Source organism: Hippichthys cyanospilos, chromosome 3 (assembly GCF_059441005.1).
Source record: "Hippichthys cyanospilos isolate Australia breed blue-spotted pipefish chromosome 3, RoL_Hcya_1.0, whole genome shotgun sequence".
NCBI lineage: Eukaryota > Metazoa > Chordata > Actinopteri > Syngnathiformes > Syngnathidae > Hippichthys > Hippichthys cyanospilos.
The window spans coordinates 19,769,396-19,797,168 of NC_142371.1; the positions used below are offsets into that span (position 1 = coordinate 19,769,396).

General features: G+C 39.3%; 3 protein-coding genes across 6 annotated transcripts; 1 reads left to right on the top strand and 2 right to left on the bottom strand.

Moving 5' to 3' along the window:
• Window positions 1-18: 18 nt before the first annotated feature.
• LOC148426170 (C-Jun-amino-terminal kinase-interacting protein 4) lies at window positions 19-18,108 on the bottom strand. 3 transcript variants are annotated; one of them, XM_088410080.1, is made up of 28 exons: window positions 12,963-13,601; window positions 11,387-11,640; window positions 11,114-11,308; window positions 10,918-11,038; window positions 10,184-10,254; window positions 10,052-10,116; window positions 9,302-9,365; window positions 9,063-9,223; window positions 8,743-8,999; window positions 8,007-8,064; window positions 7,762-7,914; window positions 7,648-7,687; window positions 6,325-6,452; window positions 6,155-6,208; window positions 5,884-6,009; window positions 4,881-5,013; window positions 4,525-4,611; window positions 4,414-4,461; window positions 4,205-4,346; window positions 4,028-4,070; window positions 3,094-3,174; window positions 2,944-3,011; window positions 2,716-2,864; window positions 2,460-2,631; window positions 1,651-1,764; window positions 1,469-1,567; window positions 639-725; window positions 19-557 (listed from the first exon to the last, which is right to left on the bottom strand). In XM_088410080.1, exons 2-28 carry the CDS (start codon window positions 11,513-11,515, stop codon window positions 445-447), a joined length of 2,958 nt encoding a protein of 985 aa, XP_088266206.1. In that variant the 5' UTR covers window positions 11,516-11,640; window positions 12,963-13,601; the 3' UTR covers window positions 19-444. The 3 variants fall into 3 exon arrangements, with proteins under 3 accessions (XP_088266206.1, XP_088266207.1, XP_088266208.1); XM_088410081.1 differs by lacking the exon at window positions 12,963-13,601 and adding an exon at window positions 17,988-18,108 and having other exon boundaries at window positions 20-557; XM_088410082.1 differs by having other exon boundaries at window positions 20-557; window positions 8,743-8,987.
• Window positions 13,758-18,110, bottom strand: LOC148426171 (uncharacterized). 2 transcript variants are annotated; one of them, XM_088410097.1, is made up of 3 exons: window positions 17,988-18,110; window positions 15,258-15,499; window positions 13,758-14,286 (listed from the first exon to the last, which is right to left on the bottom strand). In XM_088410097.1, exon 3 carries the CDS (start codon window positions 14,228-14,230, stop codon window positions 13,817-13,819), a length of 414 nt encoding a protein of 137 aa, XP_088266223.1. In that variant the 5' UTR covers window positions 14,231-14,286; window positions 15,258-15,499; window positions 17,988-18,110; the 3' UTR covers window positions 13,758-13,816. The 2 variants fall into 2 exon arrangements, with proteins under 2 accessions (XP_088266223.1, XP_088266222.1); XM_088410096.1 differs by having other exon boundaries at window positions 15,258-17,994.
• LOC148426172 (visinin-like) lies at window positions 17,588-26,874 on the top strand. The gene is made up of 4 exons (XM_088410095.1): window positions 17,588-18,037; window positions 18,120-18,591; window positions 23,279-23,390; window positions 25,071-26,874. The coding sequence occupies exons 2-4, from the start codon at window positions 18,211-18,213 to the stop codon at window positions 25,157-25,159; spliced, it is 582 nt and encodes a 193-aa protein (XP_088266221.1). The 5' UTR covers window positions 17,588-18,037; window positions 18,120-18,210; the 3' UTR covers window positions 25,160-26,874.
• Window positions 26,875-27,773: the final 899 nt, after the last annotated feature.

Sequence of the window (27,773 nt, forward strand, 5' to 3'; positions counted from 1 at the left end):
TATATATATATATATATATATATATATATATAGCCAGGCATTTTCTCAGAGTTATTAGGGTGAAATCTAGTGTTTCACCCTTGGAATTTGAAGGTGTTTCCAAACTTTTAATTGCTACTGTTCCTCGAGCCATCCCCCCAAAAATATTTAAAAGACCAATGATCTGGTTCCAGTTTGTAGTTTGCAAGAAAATATATACAATACACACATGACGAATCACATCATGATCCCATTCTTGTGCTCATAAACAAAACATGGGAACTGATAATAACCAGTTTGAATGCAACAAACGTACAGATGTGTATTTTAAAGTATATCTCTGAGATAAAAAGTAACAGTACTGGGACAAGATTTGCATAAAGCTGACAGCGGCAAAGGCACACAACGGTATTTTTGGGATTAACGTAGTTAATTTAAAGATTCGACATTGCATGCAAGGACATGTCAGTGGGCAGTGCTGGACGCTGTGCAATTCTGCCAAATGATCATGTGACTGCGCTCGAATCGTTGCGGGGTAGCTTGGGACAACTCCACCGACCCGTCGCTCTCGTCGTCTCCTGGAGACGTGAGTGAAAATCAGTTGGAGGGAGGAAAAAAGTCGAAAAAGCAGCGAGTGATATTTTCTGTCTTTTAGTTACCGATGCGGAAGTTGACGTAGCCTTCGCCACCGCTGAGGATCAGCTGGGAGCTTGCCACGTTGTTGCCGGCGGTCGACATTAAACAACCTAGGATGAGGCACAAATGTTACTGAAAAGAAGATCGAAGTAGGAATGGGCGAGTACCGATACCAATCGCAAAGGGCCGATACCTGTCCTTATTTCAAGGTATCAGTAGATGCCATTAATTTTACGAAAATGTTATATTGCAATATGTAGGATTTTCTTTAAAATGATCCAAACTTCATCAAAAGTATTACTGGTATCTGGGGTTGGGAGAAAAAAAAGTCGACCAAACCAAGTATATCGACTTCAAAAATGGTCATCTAAAAATATCCAAATGTAATGTACATATAACACTATGTATGTGTGAACGAATGGTAGTTTGTGATTCTTGATCTAGCTGGAATAATCGATAGGATAATCGATATTAAAGGAATTCAATAGTGACAGCCCTACTGGTATCTAGCAATTTCAGAAAGCAAATTTTTATATCTTTGCTTTCAAATGTTTTCCAATTTTTGGTTGAAGATTTGCTTTAACATTGCTCCTTTTATAATTTTATAGAGATGATTTAGTTCTTTTTGCTCTGAATGCATCTTAGTGTGTGTGATCATTTTTTTTTAAACATTGTGTTTTATGTTGTGTGAAGCACCCTGAGTTGCCCCGTGTGAAAAAAAAAAAGATTTATTAATAAAGTTCCCTTGCCAGGAGATGCGAATAATTGAATGTAAGCATGTGTGCGGAAGAGAACTGAAAACTGTTGATGTCTGAAGCGGGATATCAAATTTGAAAATGATAAAGTTTATCACCTGGCGCGACAATGATGAAGCGGACAGCTTGCCGGTGTCCGTGGTAACACAGCTGGGCGCTGGCAACAGAGCAGTATGGGATAGAAACCGCTTCGGAGGCTACGGAGGACAAACGCACTAGTAAAAAAAAACAAAAAAAAACTGACTGCCTTCCAATGTATAAAGTAGTACGGGACATTTACTTATGGACAAAGGGATGGAGACGATTGCTCCGCCCGCCGTGCCCACCCACAGGCGGCCGGAGATGACAGCCAGAGCGCTGATCTGGAGCGGCGAGAGGCTCAGGAACGCTTGGCCTGCATACACACATCGAGACGCAGTTGTAATCAAGTACAAAAACTTTGTCACGGCAAACTAAATGATTTTCAGACAGCCCTTTTGAAATCATCTTCATAACGGCGCAATATGATTGGCTGCTTGCAGAGTTGAGTCAACGAGCCGCCTCTTCAAAGATAGTTAGATTTCGATCAGTTTTTTCCTGTCTTTTTCAGCATAAATATTCAATATTTTGCTAAAAACAACGACGGAATATAACGATAACAAGTAGCAGCATCTGGCAGATACATAAACTTAAATTAAGGTATCTGTAGCATTATGATTTTGTCTGACAAAAGTATCAAATATCCATAGGTTTTATTTACCCAAATATTTAAAAAAAAGACAATTTTGAGCTGGAATTTTAATGCTGTATTAAAAATAATAATTATAATAAAGATATAGGTATATGTCAGCACAATGTAGAACAAAGGTTCTTTCCATATTTTATAGCTTTGTTGTGAAAAGTAAGTAAATAAAAAATGACTCGCGTTGGTCATTGTATATTTTTTTAAATAACTGGCAGACTAATTACGAGGTGGCATTTTATTTTGTCAACTAGTGGAATCACCTACATCGATTGATGCTGCCATTCAAAATCAAACAAACTGCAGTTCAACCAGCGCCCCAGAATTGTTTTTATTTCCTACTGTATAAAAACGGAAGACGCACTCACCTAAGGATTTGGTAACCAAAGCAGCAAAATCCACTTCCTGCAGCGGCCGTCCGGTGGACCAGTCAAACAGTCTGAGGACGGAGTCCAGTCTGCAGGAGGTCCAAACGCCGCTTCCTCCGGCGCACAGGAAACGAACCTGCTGCTCGCTGCGCTCCGAGACGGCAAAAACGTGCTGCAGAGGAAAAAAATAAAATAAAATGAACAGTCAGAGCCTGTGGATTCAAAGTCATGAAAGAAAATCTCTCTGCAGAATTACCTCCACTTTCCTCTTGTTGACGTCAACCACGTGGACTCGGTTCCAATATCCGACCCATAAGCGTCCCCCTTTAGCGAGGCAGCAACGAATGGGCTGCACGGGGTTGGAGCCCAGAGGCATCAGTGAATGGGACTGCAGATTCCAGCCACCTTCAAATCGCACAACATTTTGAAGTTAGGCAAGTAATGGCATCAACATTCTCGATGGGCTGCACCTGACTGCTGTTACCTGAACTACTTGAGAAGAAAGCCAAAGTTCCGTCACCTAAGCCGGCTATGATTCGACCCTGGGAGTATCTGTCGAAGGAAAGTATAACATGTCCATATGAATACGTCATCATGCGAGGATAATCATTTTCAGTGAAAAAGCTGCACTCACTTGAGTGAATGAACACTTTCGGAGAGGGAAATTGAGTGAAGACAGCGCCCTCTGCCGGCAGTGGCCGAATGTATCACTATACTGGAGGAGAGAATAGTCACATTGTGTCAACGATATCTTCAATATATACTTTTTTTTACAGTTTTACATGTTCTCACCATAAAAGCTTTTTGGTATATTATAATATTATAATTGTCCCTGTTTTTTCATTATTACACTGTATGTTTTATTCTGACTTTTGTTTATTATGTATATTGTGTTATATGTTGGTTATTTCAATGGATTTTTCATTTATTTTGTTTTCAATTCATCTGTATTTTTCATTATATTAGAATGTTATGGATTTCCTTTTCCTTTTTTTTGTTTACTTTGTTGTTTTGTGTATTAAAATGTATTTCTTGTATTATATTTGTTTTAAAGCAGTAAAATCCCTCCCCACAAAGTTTACATTTTCACAAACAGGCATTATTGTAATATTTTCTCATTTGAACACACTCAAAATTCAAACTTTTGTAGAAGTAGGGTTAGGGTTAGGGAGGGTCAGGTTTTTTTGTTTATTATATTTATGTTTTCATTTACAGTATGTTAGTTTATTACTGCAATAAAAATTTGATGGCCACTCTATGAGGTTGGACACGTATTTCTGCGTATTTCACTATTAGCCTGACTGTGCCTCTCCGTCCTGGCGCGCAAGAGCCACATCAAAGGGAGAAAAAATTACACTGGACTACAGTCCACTAGCCGATAAGGATGCAGAACCAAAAATTTGACAATAGAAGACGTGAGACGTGAACTAAGTTATAGTGAGGGAACACTGCGTACTTATTTTAAGGGAAATTACGAATAGGATTAAAAAAAATAACCCGACCGAATTGTTCGTGACGTCATCCAAAAAGTGAATGTGGTCGGAGTTGCTTGTTCAGCATACATTTACCTTCCTTCCTGAGTTCCAATCCACACAGTTCCTGGAGAGTCCCCTGACATAACAAAAACAGGAACGCGTGAGAGGAAAATCCAGCCGAGCGGGCGCTAATCAGTTTCCAGTGAAACGCCGGAGTGACTGGGAAAGAGACCAAACAAAGTTTTGTTTGTGAGGGGCGCGGGCACTGACCGACGGGGGGTACGGCACAGATGCAGAGGGCAGGAGCTGTGGGGGGTAGGCTGAACTGATCCAAAACAGTGTTGGATCGGGCGGGGTCAATCACTGTGATGTCACTGTTGGAGGCGGGACCAGAAACTACCCACACGGTACACTAATGGAGTTTGGAGAAGATGTTATTAAAGGCGGAGCAGCGGATTGAAGGAGTGTGATGAACTTACGGTGGCCTCTCCTGAGATCTCCGGTGGAACAGCCGCTGCACAGTTCAGCTGAAAAGAAAGCAGAAGTTATCTTTGAAAATTGTTTGGTTGGGAGGCAGAAACACGGCTCACCTTTGCAGTGGAGTCTCTTTGGTCCAGGAGTCGGAGTTGCGTTAGGACCGGCACGTCTTCAGGCTCTGGGACCACTTCTTGAGAGTCCTACAGCCAAACGGACCGTTGAAGAACAATCACATTTTTAACTACATGTTCAACATTTGACTTGGCTTCATTCTCACGAGGGCTGGAGGGAAAATGTTGACCAAACCGGGAAAGCCGACTTTAATCAAAGCTTGAATAAAAATATCCGACTCAATAGGTATAGATGATCATTTGAAAAATTATAAGATTGTAATAATCAACTCACTTTCAAACTTAGTTTGAATGGAACAAATGATTGGATATCAAAAGATTTGAACTTTGAACATTACCTGAGTGTTAGCCAGAGGCACGCTCCAGCCGTGCAGTTGACGTTTTCCCAGCGTCCCCCAAACATGAGAGCGAATTTCTCTGTAGAGTTCCCTTCTCCTGACACGGGGTGATAAAACGGCAACTGCAGATGACCTGCAAAAAAAAAAAAAAAAGATTGACTGAAAATTTTACATTTGCACTGGAAAAATATGTATCAATTGCCATCTGGTGTATGCTAATGTGTGTATGTGTGACATAAAAACACTCACATCATACTAATAATGAAGTCATTTGAACTTCAATTCAAATTTTCTTTGAAATGGCAAAGAACAATGTTGGACAAAATATGACAGAGACAAATAAAATTAAATAAATACTTGCAGAAAATTTTGATTTACTAGTTTTCATTCATTCATCACTTGTGATTAAAAAAAGGCTGAAATATGTACATAATATTTAAGAATCGGCTGATTTTTTTATGGCAAGAAAATGAAAATAAAACAAAAACTAATAGTGAAATACATGTTTAGTAAGTGATTTATTAACACTAGAATGAAAACTATTAGCAAAACAAACATATTCAAGGTTGCGAGTGCATAAAATTGGAATCAAATTGTTGAATAGGTAATTACGAATACTGGAAATAAAATAAATATTGGTGAAATAAATAAAACCTAAAATTGTTAAACTGATTTATTGTTCAAAAAAATATTCAAAGAAAATCATATACATAACCAATGTTAATTATTTGATTACATAATTTGTAATTGTCTTTCATAAATAGTACTGTACAGAAAAAAATATATTAAAAATATTGTATTATTGTTTCCTTAAATACTAAACATTTGTCACCATTTTTGCTTTTGTAAGTCTAGTCTGATCGAATATAAATAATACCATAAAAATGCAATTTTCTTTTCATTGCAAAACTGTACATATTCAACATGAGTCACATAACTTTCAATCCAATATATAAACACAATTATGAAATCCGATATAAATTCATAAGAAGCATTCGCTTACTCTGCCTGATTTTTCTCATTTTCCTGCCGCTGTTGGGGCGGCGGCAAAGGAGAGGGAGTGAGTGACGATAACGTCGCCCGAGGTAGCATCAGCGGTTGTTTGCTCAGGCCAAAAAAGCGATTGAACCTTTAAAAGACAGACGACGCGGAAAGGTCAAGACAGATCACATGACAATATGGCAACGCCTTCTCCACTAATTGGCTGTGAGAAGTCACATCGCTCTCAAGTCTTCAACTTGCGAGGCGTCCATTTTGACCCAAGCAAAACTTACTTCGCCCAAACACTTGACCTTCTCTCCTCTGAGAGCCTTTCTTCTTTTGTTGCCCTGCACGAAAGGAAAAAGGAAACGCAACTTCAGCTGGCCGGCGAATCCAGAGTCACGCGGTGTAAAAATTGCAAGGTCGGGTTTAATAGTCCAAAACGCGGCGCTCCGTACAGCACCTGAGTGTCTGGCTTTGCCTCATTGCCTCCTGCAGTTCAAACAGCCGCTGTTTGTACTGGTTCTTCTCCATGACCACGCGAGCCATTTCCGAGCGGGAAAAGTGCCGCATGGATGTGGCTAATGAGGCCTGAATGGAAAGAGTCAAGCAGTTAAATGGGGTACAGGATGTATACGTGACGGCAAGTCGCGCCATTGGGAACACCTGCACAATGAGAGCCATTATTAGATATGGAACGAAAATTTAAAAGACAGTAATATTAAGGTTTGGAATTTTTATTCTATGTGTAGCCGAGTTAATAGTTTTGTGAGGTGCAATCAGACGATTCTGATTTTATTTTTATTTTTTTCCCCTTGCAGGTAACGCTAGACCAATGGTGTCAAACATACGGTGCGCGGGCCGGCTCTGGCCCCTGAACAGTTTTAATCCGGCTCGCGAAATGATTTTCTAAAGTATAAAAATGAACTGAATTTTTGTCAAGAAATGAAAAACTTGAAATGCCTTATGATTAATAGTCGTCTTGATATTTTATGATTAAGAGTGATGTTGTGCTTGTACTTTTTTGGACAGTAGGGCTGAATAATTTATAGCCCTTTTTTTAAAGAACCAGTATATAAACAAGGTTTCAAGCCTTGATACTTACAAATAACAATAAACTAAAATATATAAATGAAGTAAATAATACTCGTGTGACAATTTTATTGCAAAACTAAATCGGAGTAACGTGTTTAGCCACGTACCTTTTGTCTTAGGAAAGTCTTTTAGCTTAATGCTAACTCACAATGAAAAAAAATGCCAAAAGCAAGCTAAGAAAGCTAGCGTCAAACTAGAACACAAGCGGAACACAATTCATTCACATATAATAACACTCAAGGTTCATATTCTTCATCTTTGGCAAAAATCTACTAAAATTATTGCAATTTATTAGCGCAGGGGTTCTTCTTTATGCTTCTAAAATGACATGGCAGTTGACAACCCTGTTTTCTGAATTTGGTCACGTGATGTTTGCAAGCTGAGCACTGATTGGTTGTTAGTTGAGCCCTGAGCAACAGCGATGTCATTTTCAGTCACCAGCAAGAGGCAAAACACCCGCCCCTCCAAAAAAAATTGGTGGATTCATATTCCTCAAATGCATTATTTATCAGAATGCGGTGTTTTGACTAGTGGTGATTCATAGGATACATTATTGTAAGAAAATTTGGCGCAGTAACTTCCCCTTTAAATTTGGTAATAGTGTACATTTTTGTAGGAACTACAAATAAGAGAAAGTGTAAATAAATGCCATTTCACAGCTGCCAGTAAATTGAAAAAAAAATGTTCTTACATCGGGATCCATCTGAAATTTCTCCAGTTTTTCTCGAAGTCTAAGAAAAAAAATAAACACGTGAGTACAATTAAAATGTGAGCTAAAACCAGCAGATAAACTTTAGCCTGACACCTTTTAACTTCTTCCTCTTTCTCTCTCATCCGACCTTCGAGTCGTGCCACGGTTCCCTGCAGAGATTTGACTTCCAGTTTGAGAGTGGAGCGGTCATCCGTCAGCTCCATCACCCGAGATATCAGAGCCTTGCGGGCCGTGTCCACCAACTCACTGATTGACAAAAGCAAGAAAAAAGAAAAATTAGCGCTTGAATCACTCGTTCCTGGGAACAAACGGGCCGATAAATCCGATGCGGGACTCACTGCATGCGTTTCAATTCCTCGTACTGAGAAAGGATCTCCTCAAACTGGTCAGCACTGCCTAAATGAGAGAGAATGGAATTGAATGCCTTTAACAAGTCACGGAACAAATTGTAAGATTTTTTTTTTTTAAATACACAAGGTTCAGATGGCTCCAACTCAGTCACTGAACATGCAGCAAACAAAAAACAAAAACAAAACAAAACAACTAACTCTACACTCTTATTGGCTAATGCCCATGTCATTCATCAGGCCAGGCCCCGCCTTTTAAAGCCGTACACATTCAGAGTCACAGAAACTAAAGAAGAATGTCTGAATGGTAACATTTGGAATTTGTATTGGTAACAAAGTAAATGTGTTTTGTTGAATGATTAATTTCTGTGGTGAATGCAAATTTTTGCCACGTTGAACAAAAAGAGCTGAACGTTTTGAATTTGTAATGGGAAAAATGTGAATGTTTTGTTGAAATTGTCATTGAGATTGAATTGGGAATCTCTGTGGGAACTTCATTTGGGAAAAAATTATTTTTTTTTAATCAAAATTTTTGGCACGAGAATTGAGCAAGACAAATATCTTGAAATGGCAATGGGAGCGACTTAAACCCGTTTTGCTGAAGGTAACTGAGAATAAATTGGGATTTTTTTTTGGGGGGTGGAAAAGTCTTTTCAAAATTAATTTAGGTGAGTCAAATTTTAGGCATGTGAACTGAATGATTTTTTTTTGTTTGTTTGGATTTTACCTCTTACGCTGGCCCCTTGGTCAACACTCTCCACAAAATCCTGACTTAGCTCCGACAGCTCGGAAAAAACAGAATCGGTGTTGCGTAATTCCCACTCCACGCTGTCCTCGTCCAGCTCCTCCTCATCGTCGCCCTCCTCCTCATCCTCCCGCGATTTCTCTTGCCTTTCTTCTTCCGTTTCTTCTTCCGCCTTGCCTTCCTCGAGCTCATCCGCCAAGCTGGTCTCACACGCTTCCGTCTCGGATCTTCTCGACGTACTGCCGGTGTCAAACCGTTGCAAATCGGGATGATTTGTACGAAAACGCAATGACACGAATTACCTTGCGTCAGCCAATAAGCCGTGAAATTGTCTCAGTTCAGGGGTGGAGCTTATGATGTCGTTGACAAACTGATCAGAGGCAGATTTGAGAAGATCCATCATCTTCTCTTCTTTGGCTTCGTTATCTTCCAAACACAGAGTGCCAGAGTTGGAGAGCGGGCTCTGTTCAAAGCGAGCGGGACCGATCCATTAGTTGATTGCCAAAAATCTAATCAAAGTACAGATGTTTTGTCAGTTCACCTGAGAAGTTGATTCTGGTGGGACTTGGTAGGACTTGGTTGGAGTTTTGGCACGTGCGTGATTCCTGAGTGGGTTCAAAAAACACTCAAACACATTAGCTTGGGCACGCTTCTTTCATTAGCGCTTAATGAAGATAGACTGATATGTGGGGTGTTTTTTTTTTTGGGGGGGGGGGGGGGGTAGCTGATATATGGGGATGATAGTCATATTTTTTATAAAAGAAAAAAGCACAGTCAAAATTAGGGCTGGCCAATAAATCAAATTTGTCATTTTGGAAATCGAAGAAATTAGCCAAATTGTGAGGTTGAGATTTTGCAAATGTGGATAAATGCACAGACATGTTTACAAAGATACTAACTACTTGTTCGTGGCAATTGACGCAATAGTCCACTTTTTTAGCTCCTTTTAACAGCACAAAGTTCATATTTTTCAATAATTAACCTCTTTAGTACCAATCAAGTTTAATACATACTTAACCTCAATAATTAGCATAACACTTAAAAATATTTGTAAAAAATATAAATAAGAACCTGGGATTTAATGTCTGGACTCATCAAATCATAAAATTACGTCTTTTGAGATCGCACGAGTTCATTCGAAAACCAAATTATTTTTCACATACTACCAAAACCTTTAAAAACGTGTTTTTGTACTTGCTGTTGACTGAAAATGACATCACACCCGCTGAATAGAAAATAATAGAAACCAAACAAAAACAAAATCTGTTCGCAAACTTAACATCAGACCAACCTGAGGGGTGAATCTCTTTCCGAGTCCTTCCTCTTTTCCAGTAGTTCCCGGTATGAGTGAGCCAACTAAAGAAGAAAGTGGCTGAAAAACAAGAACTTCTCTCCACTCACTGGTCTTCCAAGGATATCTGACCTTGCTGTGTGTAAGCCTGAGGGTGCTCAGCTCCCTCCCCAGGGCCGATTTCTGCTCTTCCAAGGCCGCCACTGCAAACACAAATGCGACAAAAAATGAAAAAACTATTAGAGGACAAGTCGAATTAGGGTCCCGTTAGAACAGGGGTGTCGAACTCATATTTATCGGGGGGCCGCATTGTAGTTATAATTTTTGTCAGAGGGCCGGTGTAATTGTTAAATCTAATCAATTTTAGGAGTGTTTGTCACACTTCTAACTAGTTTTTAAAATAAGAGCCCGGTAAAAACTGTTCAAAAGAGATATTGGGAAACAAAAAATGCTTGTTATTTTTACCCCAAATTTTTAAATGTTGAGGACAACTTGCGAATTTAGTAATTTAACCAGAAATTTGAAGTTTGCCCAGGATTTTGCGGGCCACATAAATTGATGTGGCGGGCCGGATCTGGCCCCCGGGCCTTGGGTTTGACACCGATGCGTTAGAAGAATATTATGATTTCGGTGTAACTGCTCACAATGTGGGAAATCTGAAACACTTCCCCCGCAACAAATATATAACTGACGGATCTGAGCACAGGAAAAACTGAAGAATTCAAGATGTGATTTATTCTGTTTTGCGATGGTTTTTACATTTTGGCCATTGTTACGTCTTTTACATGGTAACATAGTAGATTTTAACCCTAAAATTAAGGGTGCATCCTATATATCGGGTACTACCGCATAAAAGAAATACTCACCTTGATCAGCTTGTTCCCTGGCTTTTTTCTCAAGGCGTTTCTCTCTGCTTTCCCGCTCCTTTTCCCGCCCTTTCATGGCTCTCCTTTCCTGCTCTATTTGGTCATCAAGCTCCAAATACCTCTGGAGGAAACAAAGCCCAGCATATCAGCAAATCGAAGCTCGGTAAAAATCTGCATCACGTGACCCGAGGCGCACCTCTTGACTTTCTTTCCTCAGCGCCTTCTCAGCCTGGTATCGCTCGAGCAGGCCCTCTCGCTCGGCCCTCTCTCTCTCCGCCTCGGCCTCTCTTTCTCTCAGCTGGGCTTTGCAGCTGGCCAGCCCCTCCAGTACCCAAACGAAGATGGGCACCAAGGACTCCACCACACCTTCGCCGTGGGTCTCGATTATTGTCTGTGTGATCAAACCGAGCGACTGTTTGATTTTTGCATACAATTTAAAAAAAAAAAACAAAAAAACAGGCGACATTACCTGAAGCTCGGAATACAGTTTCCCAGCCTCCTCGCTGACAATGTTGGGATCCAGCTCCAGTTCCCCGGTCCCGCACAGCACCCTCTCACTGTACTCCATCGACATTTTAGCGTGGCGCTTGCTCGGCATCAACTGTGTGGGTGTTGCGCAACTCTGCGATCAAGCTTTGGGACGGCTGTGCAAACGCCGGCGTCGCCCGTACTCCGCAAACGTCATGTTCCGCTCGTGCTCCACAATGGCCGCATCCTCGGGGACTGGAACAAAGGAAAAATGTCGACGGTGAAATGAGGATGGGAGCATTTCGGGATACGATAGCTTTATTGGCATTATACATGCACAAATACAAGGTAAACGATAATCAGTTAACGGGCTCAAACCGTCCAAGAAAAACACAAAGTTTGATATGTCCAAGACAAAGAAATTTAATGTTAACAGGACAGTCCCCTTATTGAGCCATGTTAAGCAATAAAAAGCTTTAATCTTGTCGATAACTAATTTGATGATTTTTTTTTTAAAGAAAAATCACTCCATGTTGTAGTTTATGTTGTTAGGTATTTTATTATTTCGAACATGTATAAAAAGAAAAAAAACATACAGTTATTAAAAGTACTCCCACTTGTGGGGTAAAAAATACAGAAGAAAAAAATCACAAAAAAAGCAATAAGCAACACGAGAAAGCTGCAAAGTAGTCAAAATCATCAGAATGAAACAGAAGTAAAATAGAAATAGACGTATAAATCTATCACATCCTAGATTTTTAATACCTCTTAAAAAAATTGATAGAAAATATTTGTCAATTTCTTAATCAATGTGTTGAATTTATACTATATTTTCTTATATTCTATGAAGTATTAGGGCCCTTAAATATTTAAAAAAAATATTCTAATTGCGTGACGTCTGTCAGACTCACTAAAGTATTTGTGTATATTTAGATGTTACAATATTATTTTTGTATGATATTGCTGTAATAGTGTAAAATTTCTGACTGTTCGTTTATGTTTTTGTTATCATTTGTCAATATAAAAAACGTAAACTTTTAACATTTTACGCAACACAAATCCCATACAACGTGCAATTTACGAAATCAAAATCAGACATTAAAAACAAGGACAATCAAAACAATAAAGACAGTAAACACAACAAAAACTGATACGATTCCGCGTCTAATATGTTGTAAGATCACGTAATGTGCAGTATCTGAATTCCGACATTAATTCATGTTTGCAGGAAGAAATTGCGTAAATTTAGAGGAACTTTCAGGTAATTGACAGAAGCTTATCTGATCTTAGTCAGCATTTAGAAGCGAGAAAACTCGTGTTCTGTTAAATATTACAATCGGCTTGACTTGTGAGGATTTCATCAGTTTAAGTCTCTCTAAAACATGCCGAATAAATAAATGACTGCTGATTTATAAAAATCGCCATTTTAGAAGAATATACTTCAGGGGCTAGCTACAAGCTAAAGGTGCAACTTTGAAAAAAAAGAAAAGTAAAACTGTAAAAATAAATAGCGTGACTGACAGGAGACACCTGAGAAGGCGAAACTGAGCCGTCGCGTTATTGTTCGACAAACTCACCTCACACGTTTGACTCCAGTTTTTCTTAATTCAATTCTAAAAAAAAAAAGTCAACATTCGCGTGTTTTGTCGTGGTTTGTGGGGGGGGAAGTGTCAATTACACCGTACCGAGGAGTTTAGGGAAAGGGGGCGGGGTTTAAACTTGACGCGAGACTTTCTAACATTTGGCCAATCAGGTTCGAGTATTGGTCTTTGTAACCTATAGGATGGGACACAAGGCGGGGCTTGCGTGGCTGGTGTTTTTAAGAGGTAGAAAAAAATAATGTTCCTGAAACTTGAAGTGACACGTGACCACGTGTCCGTCATGTGACTGTGGTTGAATTTCAAGCGCTCGTACCTGACTGTGGAAATTCTTCACATACCTGAAGACGCAAAAGCACATTTGTCGAGTTGCCGCTGAGGTTCAGCTTTTGTAAACTCCGCTTGACCTTTAGGCCAATGCAGGTGTCATATTTCACTTAAAAACAACATGAAGACATTGATTTTAAAGATGGAATTTGAATAATGTCTTTGAATAAGTGCACTAAAATAATGTTTTCGGTAATTCATCCAAACACGTGATGGACAATTTTCATTCATGTCATGAAAAAAATATTTTTTTTTTCTCATGTGTATATAGACGTAAGACTTTTATTTGTATCCAATCGGATTTCAGCGTCTGCGTGTCGCCATGTGAATCTAAAATCAGCCATGCTAGCCCTTTAGAAATTATGGCACTGTTTCTTCAACTAATCAGATTCCAAATTCATCCTCAGAAGGTTCCCATGGAAAATGATTTGCATGTCAGGAGGCGTGTCAGTTCAACAGGTTTGCTTTTAATTACGCCACAAATCCAATTCGCCTCCAAGCGCCAATTAGACCGTGACCCGTTTAACGACATTCTCCTCCACCAGCGCTTCCTTTCCATCCTTCCTGGAGCTTCTGGTCTCCCGCCTCCTTCTCTTGGTCAGGACGTAGAAGGCCACCACGCCCCCCACCACGACAAAACTGAGGGCCAGGATGACCAGTCCCAGGGCCAGTAAATGCGAGGTCCCCCCGCTGAAGTGGTTGACCTGGTCCCAAACGCCCACGCCCACGCAGCTGAAGCCGATGAGCGTGCCCCAAAAGCCAAAGGCCAGCATGCAGGAGCCGCAGGACAGCTCCACGCCGCCGGTTACCACGGCGATGCCCGTCACCGATACCACGCCTCCTGGCAATGTCACGGCCTCGGATTTGGGGTCATAGGTGACAGCGGAAGCGCGGAGAGTGGAAGCATCCAGTGTTTCCATGGCCAGGCTCTTTTTTTTTTTTTTTTTTTAATAGTGCTGCTTCACCTTGGGTATTCCTAGAAAATAGAGGATATTATTTATTTATTTGTATATATACTTTTTTTAATCAATTTCCATCAAAAGGCCTCTTTGTTTACCTAAATCAACTACTGTATTTATTATTTGGAACAGATATTAATAGTACAAATCGAATAGCGCGCAAATAAAAATGAGCCTAAAGTACATAGAAAATAATTCATTTTGTTGTTATTTTAATAGTATGCAAGTACATTTGACCCAGAAAGATCATCCCATCAAATAATTACAAGTATTCTATATGACTGCATTTTATATCATACTTATACTGTAATTTAACAAAAAAAAGTTGTGAACTATACTCATCAAAAAAAAAATATCAATGAGTTGATAGTGCAATGCAATTAAACATTAAACATTGTATTTTGAATACCGCTGCATTTCCTGGGAAATAAACATAAAGGAGGTCCAAATAGCTCGGTGGCCATTGTGTTACAGCAGAGGTGTTCAAACTACGGCCCGGGGGCCATTTGCGGCCCAGCGTCCATATTTTTGTACTTTTTACATAATTACGCTGCAACACGCTACTCTCGCAGCCGACAACAGCGCATCATGTGTGCGAAACTGTTTAAAAATCCGAAACTGGATAATTTCCCGGGGCACATTTGACTACATCTCCCGAAACGCAGTTGAAATATCGGTATCGTATCGGAAGTGGAAAAAGTAGCGATGGGAGACCCTCAGTAAACCGGGACCGTACCCCGAATTAAACCGTAATTAGCTAATGTGAGCGTATTTAACCATTACGATGAAAAACCGTCTACCGTTTTAACCGCCAACGATTATATTAACTTAGTGACGTCTCGCAATGCCCTTGCTAAATGAATTCGATTATCATCCAACTATAAAACGGTCATTCTACCTACAGTAGCTGCCCCATCAATCTTCTGAGACCCACTTCACTGATTAAAAAAAAAAAAAAAAAAAAAGAAACAAAAGTAACATTCCTTACCTTAGTGAACAAAATGTCCCAAGGGAATTAAAAACTCCCAGATGGTCCCGAACGCGACTGCGCCTCTCTCCCAGGACGACGTGAGCAGAAATGGGCGCAGGCGGCCCGGACGCGGCCACCTTATCAAATGCGTCACAAGTTGGAGGCCTCTCAAGATGGTGGCCGGTCTGGAGATTGTTGTCGGCGCGGCGTTTGTTTTTGTTTGTTCCCGTCTTTCCTTGCGTCCACGAGGAAACGGTCGTCTGTCATTAAGCGTCATTATGAGCCATTAAGTGATATTTATCTTGGGGCTACTCCCTTCCTCGGCGCTGAGGTCTTGTCACCATCAACACTGTCCCGCCGAGGCATTGTTTGGCCTCCCTTAACTATTTGGCTATTTCTTACGTCATTTTTTTTCGGAAAACATGGAACCCCGGTTAGCTTTGACCTCAAAATCAACAATCCCGTTTGCAATAATCGAAGACTGCTTGCTGTATCAAAAGAAATGCAGCGGCGCAATAAAAGTAATATACGTCTTCTGGAGTCGTTCAAATGTAACATTTTACAAATAACTAATAATACTAGTTAATAATTGACTTAAACAAAAAACATGTTTAACCCTTGGGGCATTATGTTACAAATTATGGGAATTCCTTGGATTTTTTTATGATGTCATCCAAAAATCAATGGGGGGAAAAACACTAGGGAGCTGAAATTTCCAGCAGATGTTTAAAACATGTCAAATTTCAAAATGCCACAGTTCTGACATTTCTATGTGATTGCAGGTGGATGTGTGAGATTTTGTGTACAAAAATGATCATATCAACGCATTATAATTACAATTTTTGAGACGTATTTTAATAGTATTTATGACATTGATTTTCCTGCGATTTTTGCAACATTACATTTAGCGGCGGTCAAACTATGTCAGCAATCAGAAGATTCTTTGTTGACTTGTGTTTCACCTCAAGACGGTAGACGGAGATAAAGACCATGAGATCATGAGGAAAAAACGGCACGGGTTACAGTCCGAAAAATACGGTAGTTAAGACGTATATAAACCCAAAACACAACTTGCCCGTGTTAATATCACTTAAAATAAACTGTACAAAAACAACCAAACATAAAGAAATCGACATTAGCATCAACTAGCTGCTGGTGCTACCATCCACTTAAAATAAACTGTACAAAAACAACCAAACATAAAGAAATCGACATTAGCATCAACTAGCTGCAAGTGCTAACATCCGTGTTTAATACAAATTGACAAAGGTAAACGTGTTTTCAGAAACAAGACATATTGAAGAAGTTCAATATCTATGTACTAATGCCAAAACAAATTCTGGTTGTACTATAACATGAAAAAAACAGTGGAAAAATAAACTTTAATATCCAATACTGGCTAAGGTTTAATACAAATTAAATAAGTTACAAGATCATGAAGAAATAAATTATGTCCTACTACTAATCTCAAAATTTTGTAGTATTATTAGATGCATTAAAATAAAACAGTGCTAAAATGTTTGTTTTGACTAGCTGCTAGTGCTATTAGGTACTACACAAGGGTTTGGTAAATTGTAATGAAAATGATTGCCCCGAAATTTTCCAAACTTTTCTGTCATTTAAAACACCGTGTTAACATTTGCATCTAGTGTGACCTAGTGTCTATCGCAAATTGAAGGTGAAAAGGTAAATTTGTTATCACAAGGCAAGTATGTTGCCAAAAGAATTTCAGCGTCGACAGCTAGCTAATGCTAGCAACTGAGTTGCTAAGATTTGTTGCCAAGCGACAAGACACTCTTTAATAAGGGCAATAATCTACGTACTGACCCCAAACAGAATCTTGTTGTATTAGTGTTAAAATACAAGCTAGTCTTAACTAGCTGCTGGCGCCAACAGACCAAAAAAAAGTTCAAACGACAATACCGTCAAGATGACGTTTTAACAGAGCGTTTTCCTCAGTCGTCGATAATCGTATAAAGCATCCTTAGTTACCTGTACACCTATCCCGATTAAAAAGTTAAATAATTAGCTCCACCTGGCAATGAGCTGCCATAGCATGAAATTTTGACATAAAAAAAATTTAGTCTTGTACTGTAACGTCATCCAGTCTGGGTCAGAGGTAATATGTCAGGTGTCTTTTTTTTTTCCTCTTCTTCTTAGTGAGGGGCTAATTCTATTTGCCACGGCAGTCCTGGGATGATGGCGATGATGCTAATTGGCTAAGTGGTGGATCGGGTGGGACAGGGCAGGGCATGGTTAATCCAATAGATGGACTCAGAGCATATTTATGGCGGCGAGTCAATCCTGCGAGCGAAACGGCGTCAGTGTGTCATTTAGCGTCATTAAAACGTCAAACAAAAGCCTTGACGTAAACGTTTAGTAGACTTTGGTCAGTTGGGACCTTTGCGGTCAGGGAAAACTAAAGTTTGGGCAAGAGTCGGCGTTAGCTTGATAACGCTAACAGAGTTAGCGGTCGATGAAAGGTTTGGATTGGTGCGTTTTGGCTCGAACAAATCGTTCAAGTTGTTTATTTTGAGGTTCCTGTTATACAATCTCGTCAGCTGAACACACGGTCAAACTGTCACAAATTAGAGCTACTCAATAGGTCCGAGGAAGGGTTAAAAAATCTGCTTCGCAGGCCCCTCAAAGAAGTTCATTTCAGTCAAAAGCTCAGCCACCTTAAGTCCCGCATTAACAGAATTATCCTGGTCCCACATTAGGAGATGGTTTCCCCCCTGCCCTACTTACCTCCAACTTATCCCTCACTCCGCTGAGACGTTCGACGTGCACACCCACAGGTAAGATCTCCTCTGCCCTTCTTCCATTTTCCACATTTTGGGGTGGAATTTTGTACCTGGACTGTACTTGAATCCTCTCCAGGGATCACTGCGGCGGATCTTTACGTGACAGCCTGCGATCAGGAACAGGCTCAAGCGTCTCCTCTATTCTAAGACACTTGCCAAATCCAAGCATGGGCAATAGCACGAGTAGCGCCTTGTCCAAGGAAATCCTGGAGGACCTGAAGCTCAGCACCAAGTTCACCGAACATGAGATCAGCCAGTGGTACGAGAACTTCCAGAAGCAGTGCCCGACGGGACGCATCACGCCCGAGGAGTTTGAGCAGATCTACGCCCGCTTCTTCCCGGATAGCGACGCCAAGAGCTACGCCCGCCACGTGTTCCGTTCCTTCGACACCAACGATGACGGCACCCTAGACTTCAAGGAGTACATCATCGCCCTGCACATGACCTCCACCGGGAAGACCACCAGGAAGCTGGAGTGGGCCTTCTCGCTCTTCGACGTGGACAAGAACGGATACATCAACAAGACCGAAGTGACGGAAATCTGTCAGGTAGGATGAAGGCAGACGCAAAGACTAATCTCCTACCTTTGGCAAAAGGAAGCATTCTTCTAGTAGATCTTGGATTTGAGTTGCGTGAGTGAGAGGTTAGAATTTGACCATTTGCTCAGTGATCGTGATCAGTGATTATATTTTTCAACCTCTGCATCTGATGAGTTCAATGTAAAAAAACAACAAAGAGAGAATCAACCATGTAAGACCTCGGGGTCCAATACGTAGAAGCTTACTTGGTTAACATAGCCTGATTATATTTTTCAATCCCCGAATCTAATAATTCAACATAAAAAATAACGGAGGAAGAGAATCAACCATGGTTAAGATCTCGGAGTCTGATACGTACTGTAGATAGCTTGTCAAAATAGGCTCATTGTATTTTTCAACTTCTATATCTGACGATTCAACGTAAAAAACGACGGCGGAGGAGAATCGACCATGGTTACGATCTTGGGGTCCGATACGTAGCTACTTACTTTGTCATTATACCCTTATTATATTTTTCAACTTCTGTATCCGACGATTCAACGTAAAAAACAACGGAGGAAGAGAATCAACTATGGTTACGATCTTGGGGTCCAATACGTAGATACTTACTTTGTCATTACACCCTTATTATAATTTTCAACTTCCGTATCTGACGATTCAACGTAAAAAACGACGGAGGAAGAGAATCGACCATGGTTACGATCTTGGGGTCCGATACGTAGATACTTACTTTGTCATTATACCCTTATTATATTTTTCAACTTCTGTATCTGACGATTCACCGTTAAAAAACGACGGCAGAAGAGAATCGACTACGGTTACGATCTTGGGGTCCGATACGTAGCTACTTACTTTGTTATCATACCCTTATTATAATTTTCAACTTCCGTATCTGACGATTCAACGTAAAAAACGACAGAGGAAGAGAATCAACCACGCTTACGATCTTGGGGTCCGATACGTAGATACTTACTTTGTTATTATACCCTTATGATATTTTTCAACTTCTGTATCTGACGATTCAACGTAAAAAACAACGGCAGAAGAGAATCGACTACGGTTACGATCTTGGGGTCCGATACGTAGATACTTACTTTGTTATTATACCCTTATTACATTTTTCACCTTCGTATCTGACGATTCAACGTAAAAAACGACGGAGGAAGAAAATCAACCCAAAACGATGCAGAGGGAGAATCAAGCATGGTCAAGATCTATGGGTCAAATAGGAAGGTACTTCCTCAAAAAAGGCTTATCGTATTTTTTAACCTGTGCATCTGATGATTTAACGTAAAAAAACAACTCAGGGAGATAATCAAACCGGGTTAACATCTTGGGGTCTAATACGGAGATACTTCGTCAAAATAGGCTGGTTATATTTTTCAACTTCCGCATCTTACGATTCTACGGAAAAAAAACATCGGAAGGAGAGAATCAACAAAGGTTAACATCTTGGGCTCTAATATGTAAAAAAAATAAATAAAATCAAATCAAAATAGGCTTTTATATATTCTTCAACCTCCGGATTTGACGATTCAATAAAAAGAGTTTAAAAAAAAAATCCAAAACTAAACAAGCAGAAAAAAAACAATCTAAAGACAACCTTGGTCAAGATTTTAGGGTCTAATATGTGGACTGAAAAATGGGACACTAGCCATATTGGTGATGATAAAACAGATCTGAAAAACCAAAATCTGTAAACCAAAATATAGTATACCAGCCTGGATCAAAATCGGTTATAAGAACGATTCACAGTGAAAATGTAGAAACTAAAGCGTTCTAGCACTGAAAAACTTTGTTTCACTTTCAATCTGAAGTGAAATATAATAATTAAGGTGACTTTTTCAGTTGATATCACTACTAGGTATGCTTTTAGGTTGGAATCGATAACTAATTTAGTCATTTTTGGTTTTAGTTCAAACGGGACCTGCTTTTAAACATTCACAATCCTAACTACCATAAAAAAAAAATTCAGCCATTATTGCTAACTAATTTGGCATTTTTTGTTCATTTAGCTCATGCAGTAAAGTGTTGTCAGTTCAGTTGTCACTATCCAATCAGAATTTAGCAAGTGGCAAAGCAGTGTCAGTCTTCTTTGTACAAGACACACTAAATTAATAAAGAAGGGAAACTGATGTGCAGTTTTTTATCCATTGGACTGTGATAAAAACAAAGCGAAAATAAAAAAAAAATACTAGGAATAATTTTGTTGCTTGTTTAATGGGGCGGCTGGAACGGATTGATGGTGTTTCCATGCATTTGAATGAGGAGAGACGATTTGGCATCGTAAACAAGTAACAGTAAAACTCAAGTTTTACTTTTGAGCACATTTCAGAGACCGTATGTTATATATATTGTTTTACCTCACGTCAAGGTTTTTCCAGGGTTTGTTGTGCCATCTCGGCAACACTGTCGGCCATTTTGGCCCGTTGTTTCTTCCTTTTCCAAGGTGGTGATCCCTGTGCGCAGCTTTTCAGCGCTAAGTGCCAGCCCACTTGAGCCCCAGACTCCCCCTAATCTCTAATCTTTAGCTCTCGGGCCACGTAGAACGTCCGACCCACTCGTCTAATCTGCGTTTTGCTCTCCATACACCGGCTGTCATCGTTTAATCCGGCAAAGGAGCCTCATTGTTTAAGACTGCATGTGAATTTTAATTTTCCTGCATTTTTAATGTTTGTCATGCACAATTGTTGAGGGTTTAAAGAATCCTTTAGGCACGGTAATGGGATTTGAGTCCCACCAACTGGTCTTAGATGCAAGTACCGCACAGGATACATGATTCTCCTTCTCATTAGACTTTTAAGTACTATTTAAGTATTTTAACTATACTAAAAACTAAAGTCAACTGAGCCCTGCTTAAACAGCAAGTTTTTGTGGGTACACAGAAATTAAATCGAAGTAAAACCCAAATGAATCAATGTTGGAGCATATGTACATTTATCTCATGGTTGTATAAACGGAAATATATTTTTTAAATATAAAAGTGTCATATAAAAAAGGTACTTTTTTATGACCAAGAAACGTGGGGGGGTTCAAATGTTCCCAGTAAAAAATCCAAATCAAGAAAGTAACTCTCGTAACCCCTCCATCTTCTATCACAGGCTGCTGATTGGCTATTCTACAAAAGGGGTGTAAAGATGGCAAAAATAGGTCAACTACAAATATTCGCCCAGATGCTATCTGCACTATCATTGAAAGCATCATAGCATTGAAATGGCAACAAAGGAAAGAGACTCCCTCAAAAAAACAATAAAAAAATAAAGTACTGCTTGTTCAATTGTTACAAAGTGAAAAACACATGCAACAGCAGTAAAAAAAATAAACACATGCAAAGACCATCTTGACATACGTTTCCATAGCTTGTCTTAGCCCACCAGCTCGTGGTTAAATGGCTGCTTCTATCTTTATGCTATATTAGCACATAATAGAAAGGAAAGAACTTACGAAAATGTTACGACAAACAATATATATTAGCTCGTTTTTAGGTGTTCAAAATTCAACAGTAAGGGGCAGTTAAGCACGTCTGCTGTCTGCTCAAAGAAAAATAAAAACAAAGAAAGATGAAGTAGCAAGAAGGATGGAGATGTAGGAGAAGAAAAAAGAGAAGGAAAGGAAGACAAAACGAAAAAGAAAAAGATGACAAAAAACAAGAAAGAAAATGACAAAGGAAGAAGAAGAACAGGAAGTTGGTGACATGTGTAATGTACGCTCAACATTATGCATGTGTGAGTTACATGGTAGTATTTTTTTTATTTTAAATGGTAACGTGGCTAAGTTCGGTCCTCGAGAGCCAGCCTGTTTTTGATGTTTACCTTAACCAACACACCTGATTCAAACGATCAGGCTAATTATGAGCTGCTAATCATCGGAACCACGTAAGTCGGTTGAAGGGAAACATCGAAAACAGGCTGGATTGTGGCTCACAAAGACTTGCCCACGTATGGCAACCATGCTAACGGTGAAGCTAACCGGTTAGCATAGCCGTATATAAATCCACGCGTATAGAAGATAATAAACAATAAGTAGTTACATCCAATCACCTCAACTCATGTTTAACCCGTAGCATCCAGAAATTGAATACCAGGTATCCATTTTTATGTTTTTTTTGTTCATTTTTCTGTGTTGGTCTTAGGGAGAACCCAAAATAGGCTGAATGAATTAAAAAGATTGGATAGTGACAGCCCTAATACGACGCGACACATACAGAAGACGCGCTTAAGCGGGGCCAAGATGGAGTCGGCGGAGATCTCGCTGTTTGGCGCTCGGCCTGAGTCTTGGCTCTAATCCATGTTAATCTAGGTGTCTTAAATGCGGCAGATGAGTGCTTCCTCTTCTCTAAGTGGGACACACACACACACACACACACATACACACTTAAGAAGGACCTTGGGTTTTGCCTTGACAGCGTCCTGGTTTACGGTCATCTGGAGCCCAAGTGGCCCTCGGCGGATCTCGTCGCGGGTTGTGATAATGTGGTTTCAAAAGAAGAAAGTGGACCTTTTAAGAATGTCACATATGTTAGATATGAACCTTGCGAGTAGGGATTTGACCAACTTAATCCACCTCCTAATACGTGGCAAGCGACTCGTTCGGTGCCGGTGACGTCTATGGACGTCAAAGTTTTGTTTGAACTGAAAATTTTGAGGAGAAAATGACATGTTGCGTCTGTTTAATTTGGATTTCTGCGTGCTCTTAGGCCATTTTCAAGCTGATCCCCAAGGAGGACCAAGCCAAGCTACCGCAAGACGAAAACACGCCTGAGAAGCGCGCCAACAAACTGTGGTCCTACTTTGAGAAGAAGGACAACGGTAAGCAGCGGTGAAGCAACTCACGGACTCATCCCATTTAGTTTATTTTTTAAATTACAACATCGTTCACTAAATTTCATGTTTTTTGAAGCCGCGGCAGGAACAATACAGTTTGCTTTTTAAATTAAAAGTAAATTAATTGGAACAATGCCACTTGTGGACTCTGATCCATTCTGTTTATTGTAGATACAACTTCATTTGCTAAATTTAATCATTTGTAATGTCGTGACAGGGACAGTAGATGTTTTTTTCAAATTAAGAGCAACTTAATTGGAACATGAATTGACTCATGGAATTCGGTCCATTTTGACTATTTTAAGTTATACCTTTATTCACTAAAATGTAATGCTTTGAAATGATGTGAAACTAACAGGACAGTTTTCTTTTCAGATTAAGAGCAAGTTAATTGGAACGTGACACAACTCATGGAATCCAAACCATCTTGTTTATTGTACATTCTAGGCTAATTTGCTCAATTTTAATGCTTTTCAAGGCCATGATTGGAACACTACATTTTTCTTTTCAAATTAACAGCAAATTAATTGGATAATGAAGTAACCCGTGGACAGGAGACCGACCCATTTAATGTAATGTACATTATAACTTTATTTACTTGAATTTAATGCTTTTAATGCCACGATCAGTACAGTACGCCTTTCTTTTCAAATTAAGAGCAAACTAATTGCAAAATGAAGCAACCTGTGGGCAGGAGATCGACCCATTTAATGTAATGTACATTATAACTTTATTTACTTGAATTTAATGCTTTTTAATGCCATGATCAGTACAGTGCACCTTTCTTTTCAAATTAAGAGCAAACTAATTGCAAAATGAAGCAACCTGTGGGCAGGAGATCGACCCATTGAATGTAATGTACATTACAACTATTTACTTGAATTTAATGCTTTTTAATGCCACAATCAGAACAGTGCGCCTTTCTTTTCAAATTAAGAGCAAACTAATTGCAAAATGAAGCAACTCGTGGACAGAACACCGCCCCCTTTTATGTATTGTGAATTCGAACTCGATTTACTCAATTCGAATGCTTTTTAAGGCCATGATTTAAGCGGTAATGTTTTGTTTTCAAAATAAGAGCAAATTATTCAGAGCATGAAGCAACTCATGAAATCTGGTCTATTTTGTTACTTGTAAACTATGACTTAATTAAAAAAAATGCTTTTTAAGGTCCGGGAAAGGACCAATAAATATTTCTTGTCAAATTAAGAGCAAATGAATTGGAACATGAAGCAACCGCTTGCTAAATTGTGTCATAGTAGCGCCTTAGCAAAAGATTGGACTCCTTGTAAGTATGTAAGTTTTAAACAGGTGCACATTGTCATTGGTGACAATCTGTTGTTCAATTAAAAAAAAAATAATAATTTTCGTACCGCTTCTACACTTTTATCACTTCTGAGCGTAGGAAAAAAAAAAAATAGTCAAGCTTAATTTTGGTGACCATCTGCGTGCTACCTTTGCTCTCCTCAGCAGCTGTTGGCACACATGCACGCAGATTACATTTGACAATCAACTGTTGGCCACAATAATAGTCCCCAAAAAAATAATAATAATGGCAACCTCAGCTGACTTCTTTGTTTTGCATGCATGTTAAGATCAGAGCGGATTTCTCCCATAAGTCATATTTGACTTGCGGCTCAACTTTTTTTTGTTTTTGGACGACAGAGCGGCTGGCCGAAGGGGAGTTCATCAAGGGCGTGATCGAGAACGAAAACGCCATGCGGCTCATCCACTACGAACCCATCAAACAGTAAAACATCATCAAATATCTTTTCAACGTGTACAAATATCTTTTTTGTTGTATTCATCTTTGGCATATGCCGTGTAACATTTAGCCAAAATCCTTTATACTGTCACGTGACGCAAGAAAGGCGAACGAAAGGCGTAAGAAATTGTGTTAGCGATGCGAATTGAGAAATACAAATACAGTATACACGTGTACATTTTTTTTAAAACATTTTAAAAAGGAATTATGTCTGATTTTATTGGGTATTTTGCTTAACTTTTGTGCAGTATTTTGTCCAATCATTTGATCTTACCATCAAAGGAATTTTACAAAGAGAAAGCTTAGATAGAAGGAACTAGGGAGCTGAAATTTCACCCAGATGGTCACAACATGGCATGACCAGACTAGCAGGAGTGTGCCAACCTTTGGCTAAAATACTGTGAGAATGATGTGGAAGAATATAACCCCCAAACAATCAAAATATTATAAATATTGGAAGAATTCACTAGGGAGCTGAAATTTCACCCAGATGGTGACAACATGTCAAAGTTCAACACGACACGACCACTATAACAGGAGTGCTCTGCCATTTGGCTAAAATACTGCGAGAAGGATGTGGAAGAATATAACCCCCAAACAATCAAAATATTATAAATATTGGAAGAATTCACTAGGGAGCTGAAATTTCACCCAGATGGTGACAACATGTCAAAGTTCAACATGACACGACCACTATAACAGGAGTGCTCTGCCATTTGGCTAAAATACTGCGAGAAGGATGTGGAAGAATATAACCCAAAAAAACATCAGAAACACTACAAATATTGAAAAAAGACAATAGGGAGCTGAAATTTCACCCAGGTGGTCACAACATGGCATGACCAGACTAGTGGGAGTGACATCCTTAGGCTAAAATACCGTGAAAATGATGTGGAAGAATACATCCCCCAAACAATCAAAATATTATAAATATTGAAAACAATAGGGAGCTGAAATAGGGAGCTGAAATTTCACCCAGATGGTGACAACACGTCAAAGTTCAACATGGCACGACCACTTATCGGACAAGCAAAAGTGTGCCATCGATTGGCTAAAATACTGTGAGAATAATGTGGAAATTTCTGACCCAAATTCTATAAATCTTAAAAGAAGACAATATGGAGCTGAAATTTCACCCAGACGGTGACAACATATCGTGGTTCAACATGGCACGATTACTTAGTTTTAACACTAACTGCCATTTGGCTAAAAACACTGCTGGAATGATGTGGAAGAAAATGGCCCAAAAATGGTCAAAAACTGCACAAGGGTTCGGAAGTTGCTTTCGTAATGTTAATTGAAAAATAAAAATACAGCATAAATATAAATACTTTTTTTTTCTTTTTTGAAGAGCGTTTTGAAAATGATTCCTGTCTGATTTTGGGGGACATTTTGCTAAAACTCAAGCCTAACATTCTAGAATTAACTGCAAATTTCTCTATGTCCTAAGAAGCCCCACTAGTCTAAACACATTATTACTGTATGTTGAATATTTGTGGAATATGTATTTAGCAGGAAAATCCATTCCATTTGATCCACGTTGCCATTTCCTGTCCTCTGACAATTACATCGTTGGTTGTTTGGATCTTAAAGCACCGTTTCCTTTTTTTTTTTTACAGTTGTCAAAACATGTGTAGCTGTTTTAAGTCTGTTGTATGGTACATTATTATTGTATGAAAATAAAGTTTTTCTCATATACGTTGACGGGAATCTATTTATTCTTGAGTGAAGCGGGGGGTGCATACCCTGCTTTTGAAACCCTACTTTGAAAGTCCATTTCAAAAGCAGGACGTCAAACCAAGGGTAGGGCTTCAAAGTAGGGTTTCAAACTAGATTTAGGGTTTCAAAAGCAGGATTTCATACCATGTTTAGGGTTTCAAAGTAGGGTTTCACACTAGATTTGGGGTTTCAAAAGCAGGATTTCAAACCATGTTTAGGGTTTCAAAGTAGGATTTCAGACTAGATTTAAGGTTTCAAAAGCAGGATTTCAAACCAAGGTTAGGGCTTCAAAGTAGGGTTTCAAACTAGATTTAGGGTTTCAAAAGCAGGATTTCATACCATGTTTAGGGTTTCCAAGTAGGGTTTCAGACTAGATTTGGGGTTTCAAAAGCAGGATTTCAAACCAAAATTAGGGTTTCAAAGGAGGGTTTCAAACTAGATTTAGGGTTTCAAACTTGGGTAAAGGCCTCCAAGTAGAGTTTTAAAACACACTTGATGTTCCAAAGTAGGGTTTCAAACTAGATTTAGGGTTTCAAAAGCAGGATTTCATATCATGTTTAGGGTTTCAAAGTAGGGTTTCAGACTAGATTTGGGGTTTCAAAAGCAGGATTTCAAACCAAAATTAGGGTTTCAAAGTAGGGTTTCAGACTAGATTTGGGATTTCAAAAGCAGGATTTCAAACCAAAATTAGGGTTTCAAAGTAGGGTTTCAAACTCGGGTAAAGGCCTCCAAGTAGAGTTTTAAAACACAGTTGATGTTCCAAAGTCGGGTTTCAAACTAGATTTAGGGTTTCAAAAGTAGGATTTCATACCATGTTGAGGGTTTCAAAGTAGGGTTTCACACTTGATTTGGGGTTTCAAAAGCAGGATTTCACACCAAAATTA